Source organism: Vidua macroura, chromosome 3, assembly GCF_024509145.1.
Source record: "Vidua macroura isolate BioBank_ID:100142 chromosome 3, ASM2450914v1, whole genome shotgun sequence".
Lineage (NCBI taxonomy): Eukaryota > Metazoa > Chordata > Aves > Passeriformes > Viduidae > Vidua > Vidua macroura.
In genome coordinates this window covers 21332955-21352517 of record NC_071573.1, presented here as the reverse complement: position 1 = coordinate 21352517, position 19563 = coordinate 21332955, and the positions used below count along the sequence as shown (strand labels likewise).

At 41.3% G+C, this 19563-nt stretch overlaps 1 protein-coding gene across 1 annotated transcript; it reads right to left on the bottom strand.

Annotated features, from left to right (window-relative positions):
* Positions 1-6502: 6502 nt before the first annotated feature.
* Positions 6503-19549, bottom strand: CALM2 (calmodulin 2). The gene is made up of 6 exons (XM_053972876.1): positions 19463-19549; positions 15175-15205; positions 10019-10162; positions 9835-9941; positions 8835-8970; positions 6503-7396 (listed from the first exon to the last, which is right to left on the bottom strand). Exons 1-6 carry the CDS (start codon positions 19463-19465, stop codon positions 7368-7370), a joined length of 450 nt encoding a protein of 149 aa, XP_053828851.1. The 5' UTR covers positions 19466-19549; the 3' UTR covers positions 6503-7367.
* Positions 19550-19563: the final 14 nt, after the last annotated feature.

Below are 19563 nucleotides of genomic sequence, written 5' to 3'. Positions count from 1 at the left end.
ATTTAATTATTTTTCAATTGCTAACATGGAAGCAGACTTATCTTTAGATAGAGGCAGCCAAGAAAGCAAGAATCATGTGTACAAACCCCTTTACCTGTTTTGCCCAATTTCATTGCTTGTGTAGTGAAAATTACTTTTTAAGAGAAAAACAGCAAAAGCATTTTATACATCTCTTCAGCAGCCATAGAGAATTTATCAGAATCTTGGCAATAACACCCATGTTCAAGCATAATTTATGCCAGATAAATGATGAATCTACATCATGGCAATTTAGGGACCTCCAGCTTGGACCACATGAAGATTTCTTCACAGTACGTGGAGATGGGTCTCCTCAGCCAATGCTTCCTTGGGGAAAGGCAGAACACAGGCAAATTCAAGGGAAAGCAAAAGCTGACAGTGGTGTTTACTTTGTAGCATTCCTTCCAAGGCCCAGCAAAGAACCACAAAAGGATTTAAAAGGTTTTAGGGAAGCTACTGCCTGCAGAAACCCCCACAGCATCAATCCAGTTATGCTGCTATGCTGGAAGGGGATGGAAAAGGTAGCAGAGAGGTGTAATTTCCCTTCATTATTAGCCTGGGCATCACAGTCCATTTCAAAAACGAAGGAACTTGTCCTGCTGGTAGAATAATGAATGATTAAAACAACAAGAATTGCTAAAGTGCTCCTTTGCTCTTGGCTTTCAGATGAACTTCCAAAATGGCTTTTAATCTGCCTGCTGGGGATGATTTCCTCAGAGAGTCAACAGAAGACAATCCTCTAATACTTTTTATCTTGGCAGCTTTTTAAAGTGCAATGCATGTATAAATAAATGCCATTATTAACTCCATGGAAAAATGCCTAGCATTCTCAGAGTTGAAATGCAAATCAATTATGCAGTGTCTTAATTCTAGCATCTTTAAAAAAGGAAAAATTCTAATGACATATTATATTGCTTTGTGAATCAATTCCAAATTATTGGAAATTGTCACACACTCCCATTCATTAAGAAGCTTTATTTTTAAGCATATTCAAGACATTTTGGATCAATGTAAAGACTACACTGACCATAGAGTTTTAGAGTAGACCTTAAATTATGATTTTCCTTGTCTGTGTGACTAATTTGGCAGCAATAAAAGACTCTGCATTTCCACTTCAGACACAGGGAGCTTCACAGGTCTTTCAAAGGCCTCAGGTTTAATTAGTCTTTGAAAAACAGTGGTTATTTAACCACAGAAAAAAAAAATGGTAGTCAAGAGTCTTAAAGACCTTAAAAATAGAGGGAATTGTGAAACCTTCCCGGGGTTGCAAATCATCTAATGGTTCAGAAATCACGACAAAGTGGGAAGATGAGAGAGAGCTGATCCTCTTTTTCCCATTTTATTACAAGAGCGGTGTATTTTAGCAGGGTGAAAAAAACCTCCCCACTTAGTTAAAAAAAAAAAAAAATTAGCTCTCACTCTAGAAAGAGACAATTTCTCTGCAATTCCAGACACATAAAAAGCTAGCAGAAATTCCTTCTCTCAAGAGCAATTAGTAGCACTTTTCTGGCTGCCAAAAAGCATGTGCCTTTTAAGAAGGTACCACAAGACCAGGGATGTGCTGTAGTGATGATACAGTCAGCAACTATCCAAATTTTGAGCCTGTCAGACCTGGAAGGAAGGGGAATACTTTCTGACCTCTGAGGGGTTGCCTTGTCACAAGAAACCAGGAAGCACAAGATGGTGATACCTAAATGACTTAAGGGGGAGGTACTGAATGGGGAGCTGGTATTGTTTGCTGATCAGGGTGTCAATTACTACTGATAAAAGTACTGGTTTACTAATAGGGAAGTTTAACTCCTGAACAAGTACATGCCTACCCAAAGGTCTGATCTGCAAGATGAAGATTATGCAACTGGAACAATCTAAATACTCCAGTCCAGCTTTGGGGGCCATTAGAAATGTATAAACCCAGCTACCACCCTTGCCATTTGAGAACACCCTGCAGGAACAAGGCAGGGGCTCCAGCCCTAGAGTGTTGCTGAGTGTTACTCAGAAAACAGTGGTGGATTCATCTTGCACCAATTATTAGGCATTTGCATCAAACTTTTGTCTTCCTCTCATGCTATTCTCCTAATTTTATATTCTATCACCCCCTTTATTTTCCATCTCTTTTTTTTCACTATAATTTCCTGTTCAGCTCCTCCTGAAAAAGCCAAGTATCAGTGCACAGTCGCTGCAGAACACTGCATGACATCCTGTTTGAATGGCAGGATCTTGGAGCAGGAACTATCTGCTACTCTGCAGACATACAGCACGCAGTAAAAAGCAGACCCATTCTTCAACAAACAGCTTGAAGCTGAAACTCTCAATAATGTCATCAGGAGCTATTGTGTCACATCACCCAAGTTGTGCAGGGAATACGCCTCATCTTTAGGCTATTAGTGTTAAAGTCAACTTTACTGCATCTTCTGTCTCTGAAGGTGTCCCAGTTGATCTTTGCACAATTTCTTGAACTGTATCTCAGGACTCTCAAGTTCAGGACACTGAAATAAATGATCTCTTCTCCATAGTTCGTATTTGAAAAAGCCATAGGAATTATTTTTCTAAGGAGCAGCTAGAAGGGAGTCAACCATTTCAACATGCTATTACATCATCTGAAGATGACACTATGACATCAGACTTGCCCTTACAGGAAACTGGGCAACTAACGTCCTCATCCCTACTCCAGTAATTTCTGTATTTTCTTCACAAACTTGGTGTAAGTCCTAAACCCCCCTTATTTTTTAGTGCATACACAGCTATCAACAACTGAATTCTTCAAAAACAGAATCAATAGATAACCTGATAAGCTATCTATTCTTGTAGGAGAGACCTTTTTTCAAAGCCAGAAACTGGAGCAGATATAAGCTAGTTCTCCTCATTCCAATCATAAGTCTGTACTAATGATAAAGGTCGGTATAAATAGAAAAGAGCTATCTCAAATTCTGTCATCTCTTTCTCTGTCCCAAAGATGATTCAACCTCCTTTCCAAGATTCTGTTAAGCATACGTATAAAATGTAGCACACAAGTTTCAGAATTATCCCTTTTGGTTGAAGATGACATTTTTCTTTATACTCATATTGCATCCCCCAGAATATTAATATACATTGCCATCTCAAATACCTACTATTCTAATTGGTAAAAAAAGATTGGTAAAAAAAGATTACTTTTCAAGACTCAATTTTACAGAAGTTTTGCAGAGCTGAATGTTTTTAACTGAGAAGTCTGATTTTAAAAACAGAATTAAACTTCCTTAATTGTCCATTACAGCATAAAGACTTCCATAGAAAAGCCATTTTTAAAAGCAGTATTTGAAGGAGAAATTTTCAAGTGTCTCTAGTATTTCCCACCCACCACCACTGGAAATGGCCGGCAAGGAGATTATGGGAACTCCCCTTAGTTACTCAACAGTTAGCAAACCAGTTTTTCTCTTAACTGGACTGAGTCAAATAAACACAGGATAGTCATACAAGTAACACACATAAATGCAGGAAAGCAGTAATTCTGCTACTCGTTGTACCCAGGTTGTTGGCGAACAATTTCCGAGAGCAGCCCACTCTGCCAGAGCAGCAGAGGCAGCTGCCTCAGCCCTGAGAGCCAAGTCTTTAGACCAATGGCTGAAAGCCAGAACATGCAGTGTGCATTGCCTACAGCAGGGCCATCAGCTGCACTCCTGCATTACCTGCTCATCTACCTTCTAAGCTATAGAATCACTCAAATAATAAGACTGATCTGATTAGCAGGCCCTTAATCCTCACTAACCTTCTCCTTTAGCCATTAGCTATCATTAATTTATTAAATGGTATCCTAACAGGCTGCAAATTGACCAGCTACTACTATTACTCATAAGCCATGTATTTCCCCCATCAAAACTCCACAGCCACAAGTGATTATGAGAAGCTTTTTCAGGATAGCCCACCTACAGCCTTGAGATAGTGTCTTAGTCCTGCCAGGTGATTCCTAACGCTACTAGGGTGAGTTAAAAGACCTGTTCTAAAACTTACCAGGCTCTGGCATGCACCTGTTCATCCTCTTTCACTGGAAGGATCACCAGATGAAGGTAGGGTTGAACACAACAGTAAGCCCAGGAAGCTACCAGGAGCACTTCTGGGAATCATTTAGCTTGGCACAAACCTCTTGAGATCACCGAGCCCAACTCCCTGCTCAAAGCAGGATCTGCTGGAGACATTTGCCCAGCATATCATTAGCTAGGTTTTCAATCTGCACAGATTCCACATCTGTGTTTTACCACTTACTGTAAAAGAAGTGTTTTGTCCTGTTAAAAGAGAGGCTTTTCAAGTCTATGCCCATCTCCCCTTGTCAGTGGTGCTACTAAGATTAATCTGTCTTCATTCCGTCCTATCAGGGATCAGTAGGATATCCCCCTAGGCCTAACAGGGAGAAGTCTTCAGGCCCGAGATCTCCCACCTCAATGTCCAGTTTGGACTAAAACACCACCAGCTGTTTTACTGCACTGTTGTGTCACAAAGGCTTTTGTTTTAGCTGGAACAGAACATGAGAACCTCCACGCTATTTGACAGGATGATGGATTGTCTCTTGTAAAGCTATCAGAAGCTGAACCTGAAATGTCAGAGTGTTCCTACACATGCCACATATATCCAGAAAACCACCTAGAATGACCCAAGGCCTGTTTCACAATTGCAAAAGCACCTGCAAGCACACCTCAGCCAAAAGGTTTGTGACCAATGCCATTAGCTTCCACCACACTTGACTTACTCTGTCTCAGAAGACATTATTTCATTAGCAGAAAGTACTGAAATCTATCACTCACAACCAGCAGTTAAAGCATTAAGTAAACAGAGCTGTAAGACTTCAATTACTGACCTAGAAACCAGGCATTTCATTTACATAACAGCAACATGGACACTCACCCTAAACAAAACCAGAAGCTTTGATTCCTGAGACCAGAACACCCCAAGCAGGGAACAGCTAAAGTGACTGTAAATAAAAGTGGCCTTCTCACACATTCATCTTACCAAAAGCAATTCTCTTGGCTAAGTCAGTCTTTCATGATCCTTGTGGGTCCCTTCTAACTCAGAATATTGGGATATTGTGATATCCCAGTGGAGGTCTTCCCCTTTTCACCTTAGATGTTTTCATGTGCATGCTGAGCTGCAGCAGAAGATCAAATGGGTTGTGATTCCCAGCCTACTGAAAGTCAAGGCACCAGACTGGCTAAACCAAAAATTCTCGTCAGATCCCTGTTTGCATTACTTACCTATAAAAATGAGACATCCAATACTCCAGCAATTCAGAATCTCAAGTAGTTCTGATGATTCTGGGAAATTCTCAACCTGTGCCATCCTAAGTATGTCTTGCCCCAAGCTCTTAGGAAGCACAGGATGAAGACTGGGTACAAAGTGTCAGTTTGATCACTTACTTTCTAGAAGGCAAATCCTAACTTGCTAGGAAATTTAGACTGCATAAGCTTCCTGAATCAGACTGCCAGCACACAAACAGCAGTTCTAAGGAATTCTGATGCTGGCTATCAAAGCACTTTTGACAAGCCTTCTCTGGAAAGCCAATAGAGCTGTTCATAGCCCTCAGAGAGCAGAGCTTTAAGATCAGTGACCATAAACACTTGATTAAGTGCTCCTGAATTTGGATTGAACAGCTGTCCTAATTTTAGATGCTCACTGCATTTATAAATACATCAAAGATGATTGGAACAGTTTTAAAACATTAGGTAACTGCTCAGCTGGGACCAGTGAGGGTACCCAGAGGTAGGGGCCAATGCTTTGTTTACAGGCCAGCAGAATCCCCAAACAAGATAACCATACAGCGCATGTACAGTCAAGGCAGTTGTTGCCAGGAGAGTAGAGAAGCAATGGGCACGAGCAGCCTTTGACATTCTTTTGAGTTCTTGGATTTGTCCTTAGTAGAAACCAGGTTTGTCTTCTACTTTAAAAAAAAATATTAAACCTTGACAAAAAACTAGTGCTAGAAACACAGTCATGCTCAATAACAAATGAGGAAGAGAATGTTTTCCTTCTGTACTTTGAGCTGACTGCATTCTGAATGGCAACTCAGAAATGGCCGTTTCAGAAAAGCCCAAGTGTGAGACTAAGTTACCCCAATGTAGCAACTGACAGGGAATAAACTCCAAAATAATTAAAAGAAAGCAAACAGGTTTAGTTGTCCGAACAAGGAATTTTAATTTTAGGTCAACTATTGAACTAGGTCAACATCCAGTTCACAATGTCTACAGATAGTGGGCATAGCCAGTCACTACGGTAAGTTTATTGAAGCACCAAGCTCCACACAAGACTGTAAAATACATTTTAAACTACTAGTAAGAAAGCTTCTTCAAGTCAACAATACTATTAAGGGCCAGAGTTTAAGGACTAAGTTTTCACCTTCCAAGCTATTTTAAGACAGCCAATCCATTGCATAAGCAAACCAAACTGCTACATACTGAAACACAGAGCAGCAACTGCATTGAACAATTCCTGTAAATAATTCAAGGATACATTGAAACAGTATGGGTAAATTGTAATTTTTTATTGGAAAACAAATATACAACTTGGAATGGATTTGAGGCAAATCGTGCCATAAGCAGATTTTTTTGAAAATAAGTGGCTAAACAAAGTTTAAAAAGCATAGTAACAAGAGGAGAAAATGTTTTCTGGCACAGGACCAGCAGTACAAAAAAAACTTGTGTACGAGTACCTGGATAAATCACCCGTTTTGCATTAGTGCAACTTAAGTTTCATATTGTTGACTGTCAATCGTCTACAACGTTAAGACTCCACATTTCAACAACATGTTACAGGTATGGCCACAATCAAGTTACTGTGAAGTAAGCTAGGAGAATGAATTTACATTAGCCACATGATATATGCTATTCATGTCATTTTATCCTGCAGTTAAGCTGCAAGAGTCCTTATCCTCCCATCACAGAAAGGGGGAAAAACTCCTATGTACTCGAGAATGAGAGCCAGCATGTTGCTTTAACTAAGGATCCGCTAATGCATGGTAAACCCTAGCTTACTTTATGTAACTTGTCACACCAGTCATACCTAAGTTTCCTAGAGAAAGCTACTTTTTTAATAGACAATCCAGATGTTCCCTCAGTTAACCAACTTCATCTAACTTTAGATGTGCAGAAGGGCTTAAATATCCAGAGTAAGCCACATGCAACATTTGTTACTTAGATCAATTTTCCAAAAATCAGAACAATGACAGTAAGATAAAGGAGAAAAACATGGAGGAATGGCCTTCTAATTACTATACATGCATAATCTTTTGACAGTAAGGGAAAAACCTTTTACAGATAAGTTACAAACAGAGAAAAGGCAAATAAACAATTTTGTACAAGAAATTTAACACATTCTGTACAACGTCTTCACTTCGCTGTCATCATTTGTACAAACTCTGTAAAAGGAAAGAGTTGCATAAGTTATTTGAAGGAAAAACATCTGAATAGTAAGATCTGAGAAATGGCCTTACTAGTGCTGAACATTGTTTCAAAACTGCATTTTCAGTTACATTCAAAAAAGCATCTTCAAGACAGTCCTCTTCCAGTAATCACACCTAAACTCCTCCTATTTTTAATGGCAAAAGGCCTTTATTTTTCCATAGAAGTTGGTCCCTCAGTGAACTGGGGAATAGCCTTACTTCCAAGATAAAATATTACAGGGTCCTATGCCCACAGACTTACAGATGGGAACAAGATATCCAAGAATGACTAAGATCACTACAAATCACACTGAAGTGACAATCAACTAAGTAAGTGTACAGGCAGACATTGTGTTGATCTGAACTTCTATTTTCCAGAGTGGAATAGTTAAGTCTTACTATTTTATTTTGCTGGGCTGGCTTTAAGTAACTGATTCAATGCCTAGTCCTAAACCATTTCAAGTTAGAACCCACAAAATAGGATTCTTCATTCATCTTGCTCAAACAGTTTCAGGTACAATAACAACAGGAAATCCAGAACCTAAAAGGAGTTAACTGGTTGCTCAAGTTTTGAAAGAGCAACTGGAAACAACAGGGACACAGACCCTCTCTAGTGCCAGTCTCTGAACAGCCTACTCAAACACAGTGATGAAGCAGCAGCCTTGCACATAAAAACTACTTTTCACTCACCAATTTCTGTGTACCCTTAGGCCACAACAAAAAAGGCCTCAAAGGGAAGGCATACCTACACCTCAGAAACAGCAGATATCATCTGAAAATACCCTAGTTATTTTCTGCAACATGTTCAAAAAGTCAAAATGAAAACAAGCGTAGTGTGTCTCAGCTGCAAACAACTGTCTAAAGGAACTCCTGCTTGCATGACTTCATTTATGGTTCAATGACAGGAAGAAAGGAAGAAATAGAATGAAATTACTGTTGCAGCTGATTTATGTGAAATAAATGTATTTAAATAATCTTCTGATGGTCTTGAAATTTCTGCATATTTTAGAGGCTTTCCCCTTTTGATTAGCAAGTAACTTAAAAAGCATTAATGACAAATGAGCAACATCCTACAGTCAGATCAGCATGCATTAGTTAACAGCATGAACAGTACATGAACATCTCTTGACAACTTGCTTATTCTAATGGTCATTAGACATCATTAGATTTACAAAGTTAGTTCTTACACTGTACAGCTGAATAGTCCTTTTTTGCCTTTGGCACAAAGGCAGCAATAACACTAGAACTTAAACCCATTGAGAGGTACACAATGTACATATTAATTGAACATTAGCTTAAAGGAACACTGTGTTCAGATGAACTGCCCTATTTAACCTTGGTGCAGCTATCAGTACTCACACAAGAACAAGCATGAGAAGTGCTACACAGAAAGAATCAATTAACAACTCCTTACCTTCATAGTTTACTTGACCATCACCATCAATGTCTGCTTCCCTAATCATTTCATCAACTTCTTCATCTGTTAGCTTCTCACCCAGATTTGTCATCACATGACGGAGCTCTGCAGCACTAATGTAACCATTACCATCCTGGGAGGAGAAAAAGGAACACTGGAATAGACTTGCCTAAGGCCTAATGACTTAACTATAATTTAGGAACACTGCAGGGCAAACTGAACATTAAGACGTTAACACAGCCTTAACCACTACCATTTGCACAAGGTAAATGCGAGCTGTAAGCATATCTTCAGCATTGTCCAATGTTTTTGGGCATTGTAATATTATCTTACTGTCTTTGACTATCCTATTCCGACACATTTTTAAACCATGAACAATGCACCTTTTGCACCTTCTTAGGTGATGAATGCCTATTAAATCATGTGACTGTGGTTCAAGTGGTGATTTCTTAGAAAAGAAGCTATTTATCTGATTTGCCTATTGCATGGGAGTCCAGCATAAAGCCACAAGGACTTCAGAGATGACTTTTACATATTCCAGTACTAGCTGGGACATTGAATATTGAAGTACTAGTGTACACTAATTCAACTGATGTTTTCCTCCCCACCCCCCAAGGCACCTCACATCATGTTCTCAGGTCCAAGGTGCATCCTTAAGTAAGCTCAGTAATTTTAGACTCTTAGCAATTTACTCAGCAAAGACTACATGAAATACTTAAAACATTAACATTTCAAATACTTAAAACAATTTCCTGCCAGTCATCTCGAAGTATTTCAGTATCACAGCAAGCAGTACTTTAAATTGTGTCACTTATTACTATCCTGACAACTCCTCTGACTTTCCCATACCACCACAGTAGGTTGAGCTTTGGGGTGAATGGCCAACCTAGAGGCTCTCTGTGACAGCACTGCAGATACCCCTCAGATCGGAGAGAAAGCACATTACAATCAGACGGGGTTTTCTTAACAGAAATATTCCAGATAGACATTACAGTACCTTGTCAAAGACACGGAACGCTTCTCTAATTTCTTCTTCACTATCTGTATCTTTCATTTTTCTTGCCATCATTGTCAGAAATTCTGGAAAGTCAATTGTGCCATTGCCTGGAAGGTTGAAAAACCTTTGTTAGAAAAACACGGTTTAGGCACTTTATTAAATTACTTATTAGTAAAGTTCTTACCGTCAGCATCTACTTCATTGATCATATCCTGTAGCTCTGCTTCTGTGGGGTTTTGACCAAGTGATCTCATCACTGTCCCCAACTCCTTTGTAGTTATAGTACCATCACCATCCTTGTCAAATAGTGAGAAAGCTTCTTTGAATTCTGTACAAAACAAAAAAAAAAGTTAATCCCTTAAGCTTTGAAATGTTAGCAATCAAAAAATTCACTGCTACTGATTGTTGCAAGTTACAAAATTTTATTTCAATCTAAGAAAATTTTGGTATACTGCTCAGCCTGCTATAATTGCAATGGCAATATGGCAGCATCAGCATCTGAAAACACACCCAGTCTCCTGATGAACCACATGTTGACCTAAATTAGGATGGAAGGTCATCCATTTTCAAAAACTCAGATGTTTGTTACTCTCCATCTTGAATAAGTGTTCCTAATATGGAGCTGAAATAGCTGTCTGCAACTACAGTGATCCACATCCTTGGTAGGAATTGCATCTCAAAATAAAACAATCGGAATTGCTGTGAGAAAACTGAAAATGGTACCTTAAAAGTACATATGCTACAGCTTAATAGCACTTTTATTACTAATAGAGGAGATGAGTAAACGGAAAAAGGTATTATCAGACCAAACTACACCCAAGTTTCTCAATATAAGCCACTTCCGCTGGACAGATGTCTGAACATTGTATGCTACCACAATTGTTCAAGGAGCAAAGTCACTGGAGTCTTCAGTCCTGAAAAGGTCCTTACAAAACTGCTTCAGCCCTACTGCATCCTGAAACAGCCTTCACAGAAATGTTTCTGACTAGTTCTAAGACAGCTTTGCTGTGTTTCAACACTACCTCTTAACCCCCTACAATGGCTGTATTGTAGCCAGGAATATTAATACAAGCATAACATGCTTAATTGTCCAGTCCAAAAGTGGAGTTGGTTTTAATCCATGCCATCTGTCTTTGGCCACAGACCTTAAACTAGCTCACTGGACTGTGGCAGCTCATACACACGCAACATTTAAGCATGAGCATCTTGTCTATTCCCTTGCAGACTTTAGATCCCCTTACAGCTTTCAAATCATCTGAGAGATCATGGCTCTGGACATCTTGTCAGCTCAAGGGTACTCATGCATCAGAAATATTTCCAATAACTGTTTTTCTTCAACATTTCCATGCAGCCAGCTTTCCAGATGGTGGGTTTCCCAGACCAGAATTAGTCACAGTAAGTTATGTTTTCACATGACCTGAATGAAGCCTTTACTTCATACTCTGAAACTCCTGAGGTGAGTACAAGCTGGCAAGTGTTAAAAATTCAACTATAAAAATAGGGTTTTTCATAGTTTATGAATGCAGCTACAACACCAGAGTCACACAGTCAAATCCCATAGAGGGAAAAAACCCACTACTCTTTGACATTTAAGTCTGAAGTGTTCCAAGAGCCAACCCCCACTGTTTAGCCCATCAGAATCAGAGCAAGGCTACCACAGGACCAGTAGAAACAGTTTCAAGCCAATATGTATAAATCACAAAGTAGAAACAAGCAGATACAACCTGTACCTACAAATCCTTCCAAATGGTCTTTGGGGGGCTAGTTTCAATTATCTTGGAGGCAACAAACAGGTTTTTAGGGCTAAGCTCCTACACCAGGGAAGAAAATGCTTTTGAGACAATCCTAGCAGAGATGTTCAGTCTATCTTGGAAGAACCTCAAAAGGGGAAAGTTGCCGCTTCATGAGGAGTCAAGTGCTCAAGTGTTATTCAAAACGTTTAGCTGTTAACCACGTCATCCTTCATGTGAAAGTCAACCATCACTAACCCAAACTTAAAGCAGACTTCACAGTACTGCAGTGACCCTGCTTAGAAAGGGTAGTACTTAATTCATATATAAAATTCAAAGGCTCGCTTTCTGTAAGATGGACATTTTAGTGGTGTATTCTCAACACTTGGAAGGAACCATTCCAAGGACAACTCTACCCTTCTTTTACTCAAAAGCTGCAATAGGTTAAGAAGCAACCAGTTATAAACCATAAAGAAAATAAAGCACGTGGAAGATTAGCAGCATATTCCTGCTTGAACTGCTGAATCAAGTTAAGAATACCATTAAAATACCTCTCTAACCACTTCTAGGAACCACCTCCAGTAATTAGAACAAAGGAGTGACAAGGTACACAGATGCAGTTCAGACTAGAACAAGAACAACCTGGCATAGCTTTGGAGGATTTGCAGCCATGGCTAGTGAAGTCACCTATGAAATACTGAAAGTTTAGTGAGAACTCAATTCTGGCATCCTGTAACATAAGGTTATAAAACATATCTTGCACACTTAAACACCTTGATTCAATATAGCATGTACAGCAAATCCTCTTTATTCCATACTTCTCCACACCAAACTGCAAATGAAAATTCTCTGCTAAGGCTGCAAGGTTTCAGCCCTTCCACCCTTCTGAAAAGCATCCTGTGTCCGGAGAAAAAGACTACTTCCAGGCCCCATGAAAGACATGCTAATCCAGCAATGTGAATTGTGAATTCTACTAGCTAGCTAGCTCAGGATGTTCTTTTAATCATAGCTTCTTAGGCATCTGTGCACCACATCACCTTTTCAAATGAAGTGGCAGCCTTCAGTGACCTAATATGTTCAGTGAACCAGGACTACTCCCCTGCTACACAATTTAGCCAGCTATGTCTCGAACTTTTATAGGAGAATGTCAATTGTTCTCCTCACAACTACCAGGACCTCAACACTTAAAGCATGTCTATTTCTACTATGACAAATTTTAAATTTTTGGCTGCCGTTGCAGCCAAATCCCCAACAGAGAACCACAGCACTCTAAAGGAACAAGACAGTGAACACCATGCATGGGCCTGCTTGTACACAGAGCCCATTTAGAACTCTGAACTCCAGGCGAAGGATAGCTCACTTGACCAGCTGGCTTTGGGACAAAAGCATCTTCAGGCTGCTCTGCCATCTGACCACCCAGGTAGTCCTGACCCTATTACCTTTGTAATACAACACTTAACCAAAGAGAGAACCACTTGACTTAGCAACTTCAATTCTTACTGAATGGAACTGCAGCCGGTATTACCATTCTGTAGCTACTTGGCTTTCAGTATCAGTCTTTCATATAAACAAAATCTGGAAAGGTTTTCACCCCTACCGACACTGACAAGAAGCTTTAGTCCTATATGGTCAACGTGTTCCACAGGAAATGCCATCTGGAACCTTTAACAACTGTATTGTGATGCTTCACAGCAGAGGGGGAAGGATTTAAACCCTGGGGAAGTGGCTGCTTTAAGTACTCCAGGCTTCATGGCAATGTAATGTCGCCTCTACCTTGCAGTACCATTTCCTATGTCTGCCTTCAAACCAAATGCTACGAAACTCCAGGGAAGCTCAATTAGAATGGTGGTGGCTCAAGATTTTCTAGCCAGTCTCTGTAAAACACTCAAACTGTACCTTTAAGAGTCTTCCCATGCAAGACCACTGGCCTCCAACAGCAAAACTAAGCAGATGCAAGCTTTCCTAAGCAGTACTAAGAACGATTCCTTCACACACCACCAGTGGGCTTATGTCTTCACATTTGAGGTTCATGGTTTACTTGCTAATACATTTGCTTAACAAAACATCATAGCTGCCCAGAAAGTAGCAGGCCTTTTTACACTGGCTACTAAGATATACTTTTAATCCTTCCATGCAGTTGAAAGCCTCTATTCCAGTATGACAGGCTCATCAATACTTACTTTTGCCTCTGAGGAGTGTATGATCATTACTGAATAGCTAAAATTAACTAATCCCAAGGTAGTGTTAATAAGCTTCCTGATTATATTCCATAATTAGCTACATCAACTAATAAAGCTTCTACAATTAACAAAAATGAACCATTACTGTAAAGACAGCAGCGACAATTGATAAAGCCTGCTCTAACTAAACTGATCACAAAACCCTAGTGCTATGTAGGCCAGTTCCCAAAAAAAAAAAAAAAAAAACCACCGAAACTGAAGTTGAACTAAATTTGGCTTGTGCTTACTTTTAAGACACTACCATGGCAACAAGTAAATAGACTAAGGACTTTCCACAAAACCATAATTAGTCTCCTTTGAGTAAAAGCAAGCTTCTAAAGTCTAAAAGCTACAGAAGAATGTCATTAACACTTCAGATTTGGCAATTATGGCAAAAACAAACCAGCTCATAATGACACTTCTGTTTAATACAGTGTCTTCAAGAGCTACACCATAAATAAATAGTAGTATCTCAGAGGCTGTTCTTTTTGCGCTTGACCTGGTACTATTAGATTAGCAGAACCCTAACATCCTCTAAAGCAATTTCACATGACAGTTACGCACATTAAGACTTTCCAGTATTAACACTATACACTTGTCAGATCAAAATCATGAAGTTCTTGAACATCTATGGCAAAGCTGAATTCTGTATTACCAGCTTTAAATCCCATCTGTTATGGAAGATCAGTCTACTGAGAGCAATGAGACAAGTAAGTTGGTGCAGCCTGCATGAATAGGACATAATAGCCACAAGTTTTTGCCCTTAGTAAATGGCTGCCAGTGCACGTAACCCGTTTCTAGGGGCCAATACCAAGATATAACAGATGCATATTTATTTAAGCCTTTCAGAGCACGTGCCAGATCATCAGAACTGCACACACACAACACTTGTGTCCAAGTACACAATACAGTTCCAAATACGGAATATCAAGAGTTGTCATCATGAAGCCAATCTCTGCTGTCATCAACAAGGGCCACTAAAACATCTCTGCTGACAGGAGACAGCAAAGTAAAATATTTTTGCCTTCTGTTAAAAAAGCACTGCAGATTCCAAGCCTTCATCAGATTTGTTGTCATCCCCTGTGCCCCACCCCCCCTTTCAGTCTGCACCTGGGACAATTCTGTAGTCATGACAGAAAAATAATTACCAGTCTACTAGCCAGAAAAGCTGTGAGGATTGTTTAACTATATTAACTACACAACTATAATTAATTATATCCATGGTTCTTTTACAGTAGATAAGCCTTTAAAAATTAGGTGACAAATTAAAACATTCCACCATACTACTTTAGTATCTAAGAAAGTGAAATATCTTGTGTAACACAGACTGTCACTGGATTAAGAGATGTGCCAGGTCAAGTAGGAGTAGCAACACAACACAAAAACCTCACCTGCAATCTGCTCTTCTGTCAGTTGATCAGCCTGTAATAAAAGAGAATAGGATTATATTTGTAGCAAAAGTTCAAGGCAAAATAAGACAGACTTTTAGAGGCCTCTGAGTATGGTAGCTGCTCTTCAGTACTGATTTGTAGCATTCTAGAATAGCTCTAATAAAGCTCAAGTCATCAGGATTGCTTGCTAAGTAAGAACTGGCAGCCTATTACCCTCTCCAGACCCTGCAATATCCCATACACTCAAGTAATAGATTATCACGTGTATCAATCAATAATCCAAGCAGTGTTAGCAAGCTCAAGGCACACAGGTCCCTTTAAAACCACAGACTGGTTTTAAAAACTCATTTACACAGCACACTAAGCACATTAGGTCTCAGAAATGCAGCAGGAATCTCCAAATGCCAAATTTAAGGCAGACTAGCTAAAACCAGAAAAACATACATTTCACTAGAATTAAATAATCCCCTGATTTACATGAAACTTCATGTGCAAGACCTGGCTGTAAAAGATAAGATACCAGCTTCAGTCCAAACGGGTAATTTCAGTGGCATACAGCCCATCTACACTTTTTTCAGCCCTTTGTCTACATTGACTGGGTCAGCATAAGGTAACTGGGACAATACAGAAAGGTTCTGCAGTCTAAGATAATTTCTGCATCAGTTGGGTAAGCTCTAGTGTATACCTCATTCTCCTCTCTTACCAGTTTTGAATCCATTAGATTTGATAGCAATGAAAACCATCAATCTTTCAGGCCAAACCCAAAATGAACTTTGCTCTTGAAAGAACACCAAAATGTTTGAGGACTGCAGAAATACTCTCCCCTAGGTTCTCAAATCAGTTCTCAAATTCTGGATAGCCTGAGTTGAGTTGCAGTAACAAGGTAACACATCTCCTTCAGGGAAACTTCCTGAACCCTTTACTGAAGTGTAAAAAACAGTAAAATACACAAAAGATCTATTCACTGCTGAAATACACCACTGCTTTTTCTGCTTTTTTCCTGTTGTGACCATTTAAGCAGTTACCTTTTTGTAATTACTGCAATACTGACTGAAATTTTTTCTGTCATTAACTATGCCCACCAAAGTCTCTCTCCACATTATCATCTGTCAGGGAAAGGCATAGAAAAATGTATTTACGATACCTATCAACTTTTACTTTGCCAATTTCAATTACATTTTTATACTGCATGGGAACTTTTAAGTTACCAGCTGCTGGTTATTCTTCCTGTAACAGAAGTGAAGGTGGCTGCTTCAGCAGTCGCACATGTGCTGAACTGCTTACAAAACCCTGTGTGCACACAATACAGCAGCAGCCCAAGATAAAGGCCACAGACTGGCTGGGGCTCACCTACTTTTAAGAATTAAGACCACACTACTGAGGAACTTCCAAAGCAGCAGACAGTGGGTATTGGCAGCTACAGATTCATTTCTGCTGTAGGAAGTACTCCCATGTAGGTTCCACTTTTTGTTAAAAAAAGACTAGCATGGCAGCAGTACAGCTGGGAACATAACCAATTCAAAACTAAGCTTTGGGACAGAAGTGTTCTGCTGGTCACTTAGCAGAAGCCTAACAGATTTTCACTGGTCTGGAGAATATCATTAACACAGACTCATACCTTTGCATGCTATTTACATTTTTATTGTTTGAGTGAAGAGAATGTGCTACATTTCCATAAGATATTTATGTCCACAGAAAATTGCAGATCAGATTTAAGCAGTAAGAACCTAGTTTATTTAGGTCAATACTTATGAGTTACCAAGTTGAGTCACATACTGTTTTATATAAACAATTTTATATGGAGACATAACATAGCAGTCATGTTAAGCATTGTTGTTAAGCATTCCCAAACTCTTCCTTCTTTATAAAGAGAAACTCTTCCTGCAACTTAAGACATCCTAACCATGAATTTGGATGAACTCTGACAATACCTGTAAGAGGTACAATGTTTGAGAAGAGCACAAAGCTTATTCGAAGGCAAAGGTATGGAGCAGTTGAAAGATAAGCAGGGAGGTGGGGCAAGGTTGAACAAACACCATCTGTACTCTGCAGTGCTGGGCTCTGCAGGCGCTGCTGCGCAACAGCAGCAAAAGGCGGAGCCAGCGAGCCTGCCAGCTCCTGCCTGCCGTGCCACCCAGGTGGAGGGCTATCAGCCTGGAACCATGCCTGCCACTTACAGGCCACTGTGGCCTTCCTAGAGGGGCCTCCCGGAGTTCTTGATAATGGTGTACCACACACGTGATAGCGTGCACACCTTCACCCGTGCAACTCAATTTCCAGGCGGTTAAATGCTGACTGCGAGGTGCCCATGCTGAAGGTCTGACATGCCCTTACTGTGGCCGAGACCCCACCCGAAACCCTCATTTGATGCCATCACAACTTTGACGCGGCTTTCTGCGATTCACACTGCAGCGCTTTCATTTTCACTGCAATAGCTCCCATTCCCCCACCCCCAGACTGTGCGGAGGGCCTGACAAAGAAGCCGAACCACCTCCCAGGAAAGCAGGGGAGCTGCTGTGTGCGCGGCCGTTTCTGCGGCACACGCAGCCTCTAGAGGTAGAGTTCCATTACAGCCGCTATGGCTGCTATGCAGTAACCAGTCCGGGAGCTCCTCCACAGCGCCCGCGAACGCTGCCCAATGGAGAGCTACCAGCAAATGGCAACGCACTGCTTCCCTCGGAAATCTGGCTCCTCGGTGTACTTCGCGGGCATCACATCTGAAGGGACACTTCTGTTCTGGCAGGACTAACTAAAGAACAACAACCGGACTAGACTATCTAGACTAAAATTAGGTTTATGGTAGGTTAGCTTGTTTTGGGAGCAAATCATTCTGTCTTATCTTGCATGGGCAACACTGGACAGCCACAGGTTGAGCCAGTCTGGTCTGTTAGGATGAACTATAACCACATTCAAAGTGTCACTGTGCCTCCTGGACACACCCATTTTTACACAGACCTTGCTTGAAGATACTCCATTTTTGGTTCTGCACAGATGATGACAAAATGCAGTAAGTCTTTTGTTGCGATATTAATTGCCTTTTTCCCCCCCTACCCCGCTTTATGGATGGTTTGCTGTATAAGTTCATAATTCAAAGTAAAGAATAAATTCAGGCTTCTATTCACCAAATTTCTTTGCCCAGAGACAGCATTTCAAAAAACTCAAAATTTTAAGAAGCCATCGTTCACATTAAACATGATGAGCTGACAGTAATTTGATTCCTCAGAAGAATATAATGAATGAAAAGACTCTACTGCATCTTCTCTTAATGCAGAGATAGCACTAAGTGGCCAATGGTGCTCCTTTTGCAACAGAATTGCTCCTTTTAGTACGTTTCTCAGTAGCCGCTTGTTTTAATTTTAAAAAACCAACAAACGCTAAATTCACATCCTTTAGACTGAATTTTAAACCATTCTCCGATTTCACAAAATGCATTCTATTTCGACAGTGGATTACAATTCTAAACGCATCGCTAGTAATATTAAAAACGCAGGACTGTCCTCTGCAATGACCAAAATGGGAAGCAAAAATTGTTAAAAAACAAACAAACAAAAAAAAACCCCTCAAATAATCCCTGGTCCAATAGAGCCACCAACAGCATGGCGCTACCACGGAATCGACAGAGGCTCCAACGCGAACTGACAACATGTCTAGCGAGGAGGGCGATGGTGCAGTGAGGCACAGCCTGCCCCTCATCATCATGCTGCTCAGAAGCTGCTGGGCTCCGCAGTGCATTATTATGACCAGGCGCAGCACACCTCGCCAGCGAGCCGGACAGCACAGGCTGCCTCATTCAGCCGCACACGCCGAGAGCAGGGAGGGAGGAAGCGATAAGAAAGCAGAGCTGGTGCCATCGTGGCAAGCTCCTTTCCCCCCTCCTCCCAAGACCGCGGGTCCCCTCCCAGGAGGGACCGCTATCCGCCGCTCCCCCCGGCAACGCCCGGCGCCGCCTCACGGCGCTCCCGCCGACCCAGGGGCCGTTTGGATTTGAATCCACACCAACGCCCCAGGGCGGGAAAGGGACCCGGGCGGGACCCGCCGCCGCCGCCACCACTTCCTCCCACGCAAACGGCGCCTCCGAGCGGACCCTCCGCCCCAGCCTGAGCCCGCCGGCCGCGGCGAGGGACAGCTTCATCACTTCTCAGACCCTTCAGCAGGCGACCTCGCCCCACAGCAGCCAACCCCCCCCTCCCCCCCGCCCCCCGTCCGCACCAAGCTCAACCGCCCCCATCCCTCCGCACCGCAGCAGCGCCCGCCGAACCCCGCGGCTGCCCCGTGCCCAGGGACTCACCATGATGGCCCGGCCTGCCTGCGGGGTGCGGTGGGAGCTGAGGGCTGCACGGGGCGCACGCTGCGCAACCTTCCCGCTGCACGGCTCGCCTCACACTGAGT

Bases quoted from the DNA above. Each gene is read 5' to 3' on its own strand.
- CALM2 (XM_053972876.1), bottom strand. The intron at 10,163-15,174 runs GTGAGGTTTTTG...TGTTTTGTACAG, and splicing joins GACAGAAGAGCAGATTGCAG to AATTCAAAGAAGCTTTCTCA. The intron at 8,971-9,834 runs GTACTGTAATGT...TTCTCCTCCCAG, and splicing joins CGTTCCGTGTCTTTGACAAG to GATGGTAATGGTTACATTAG.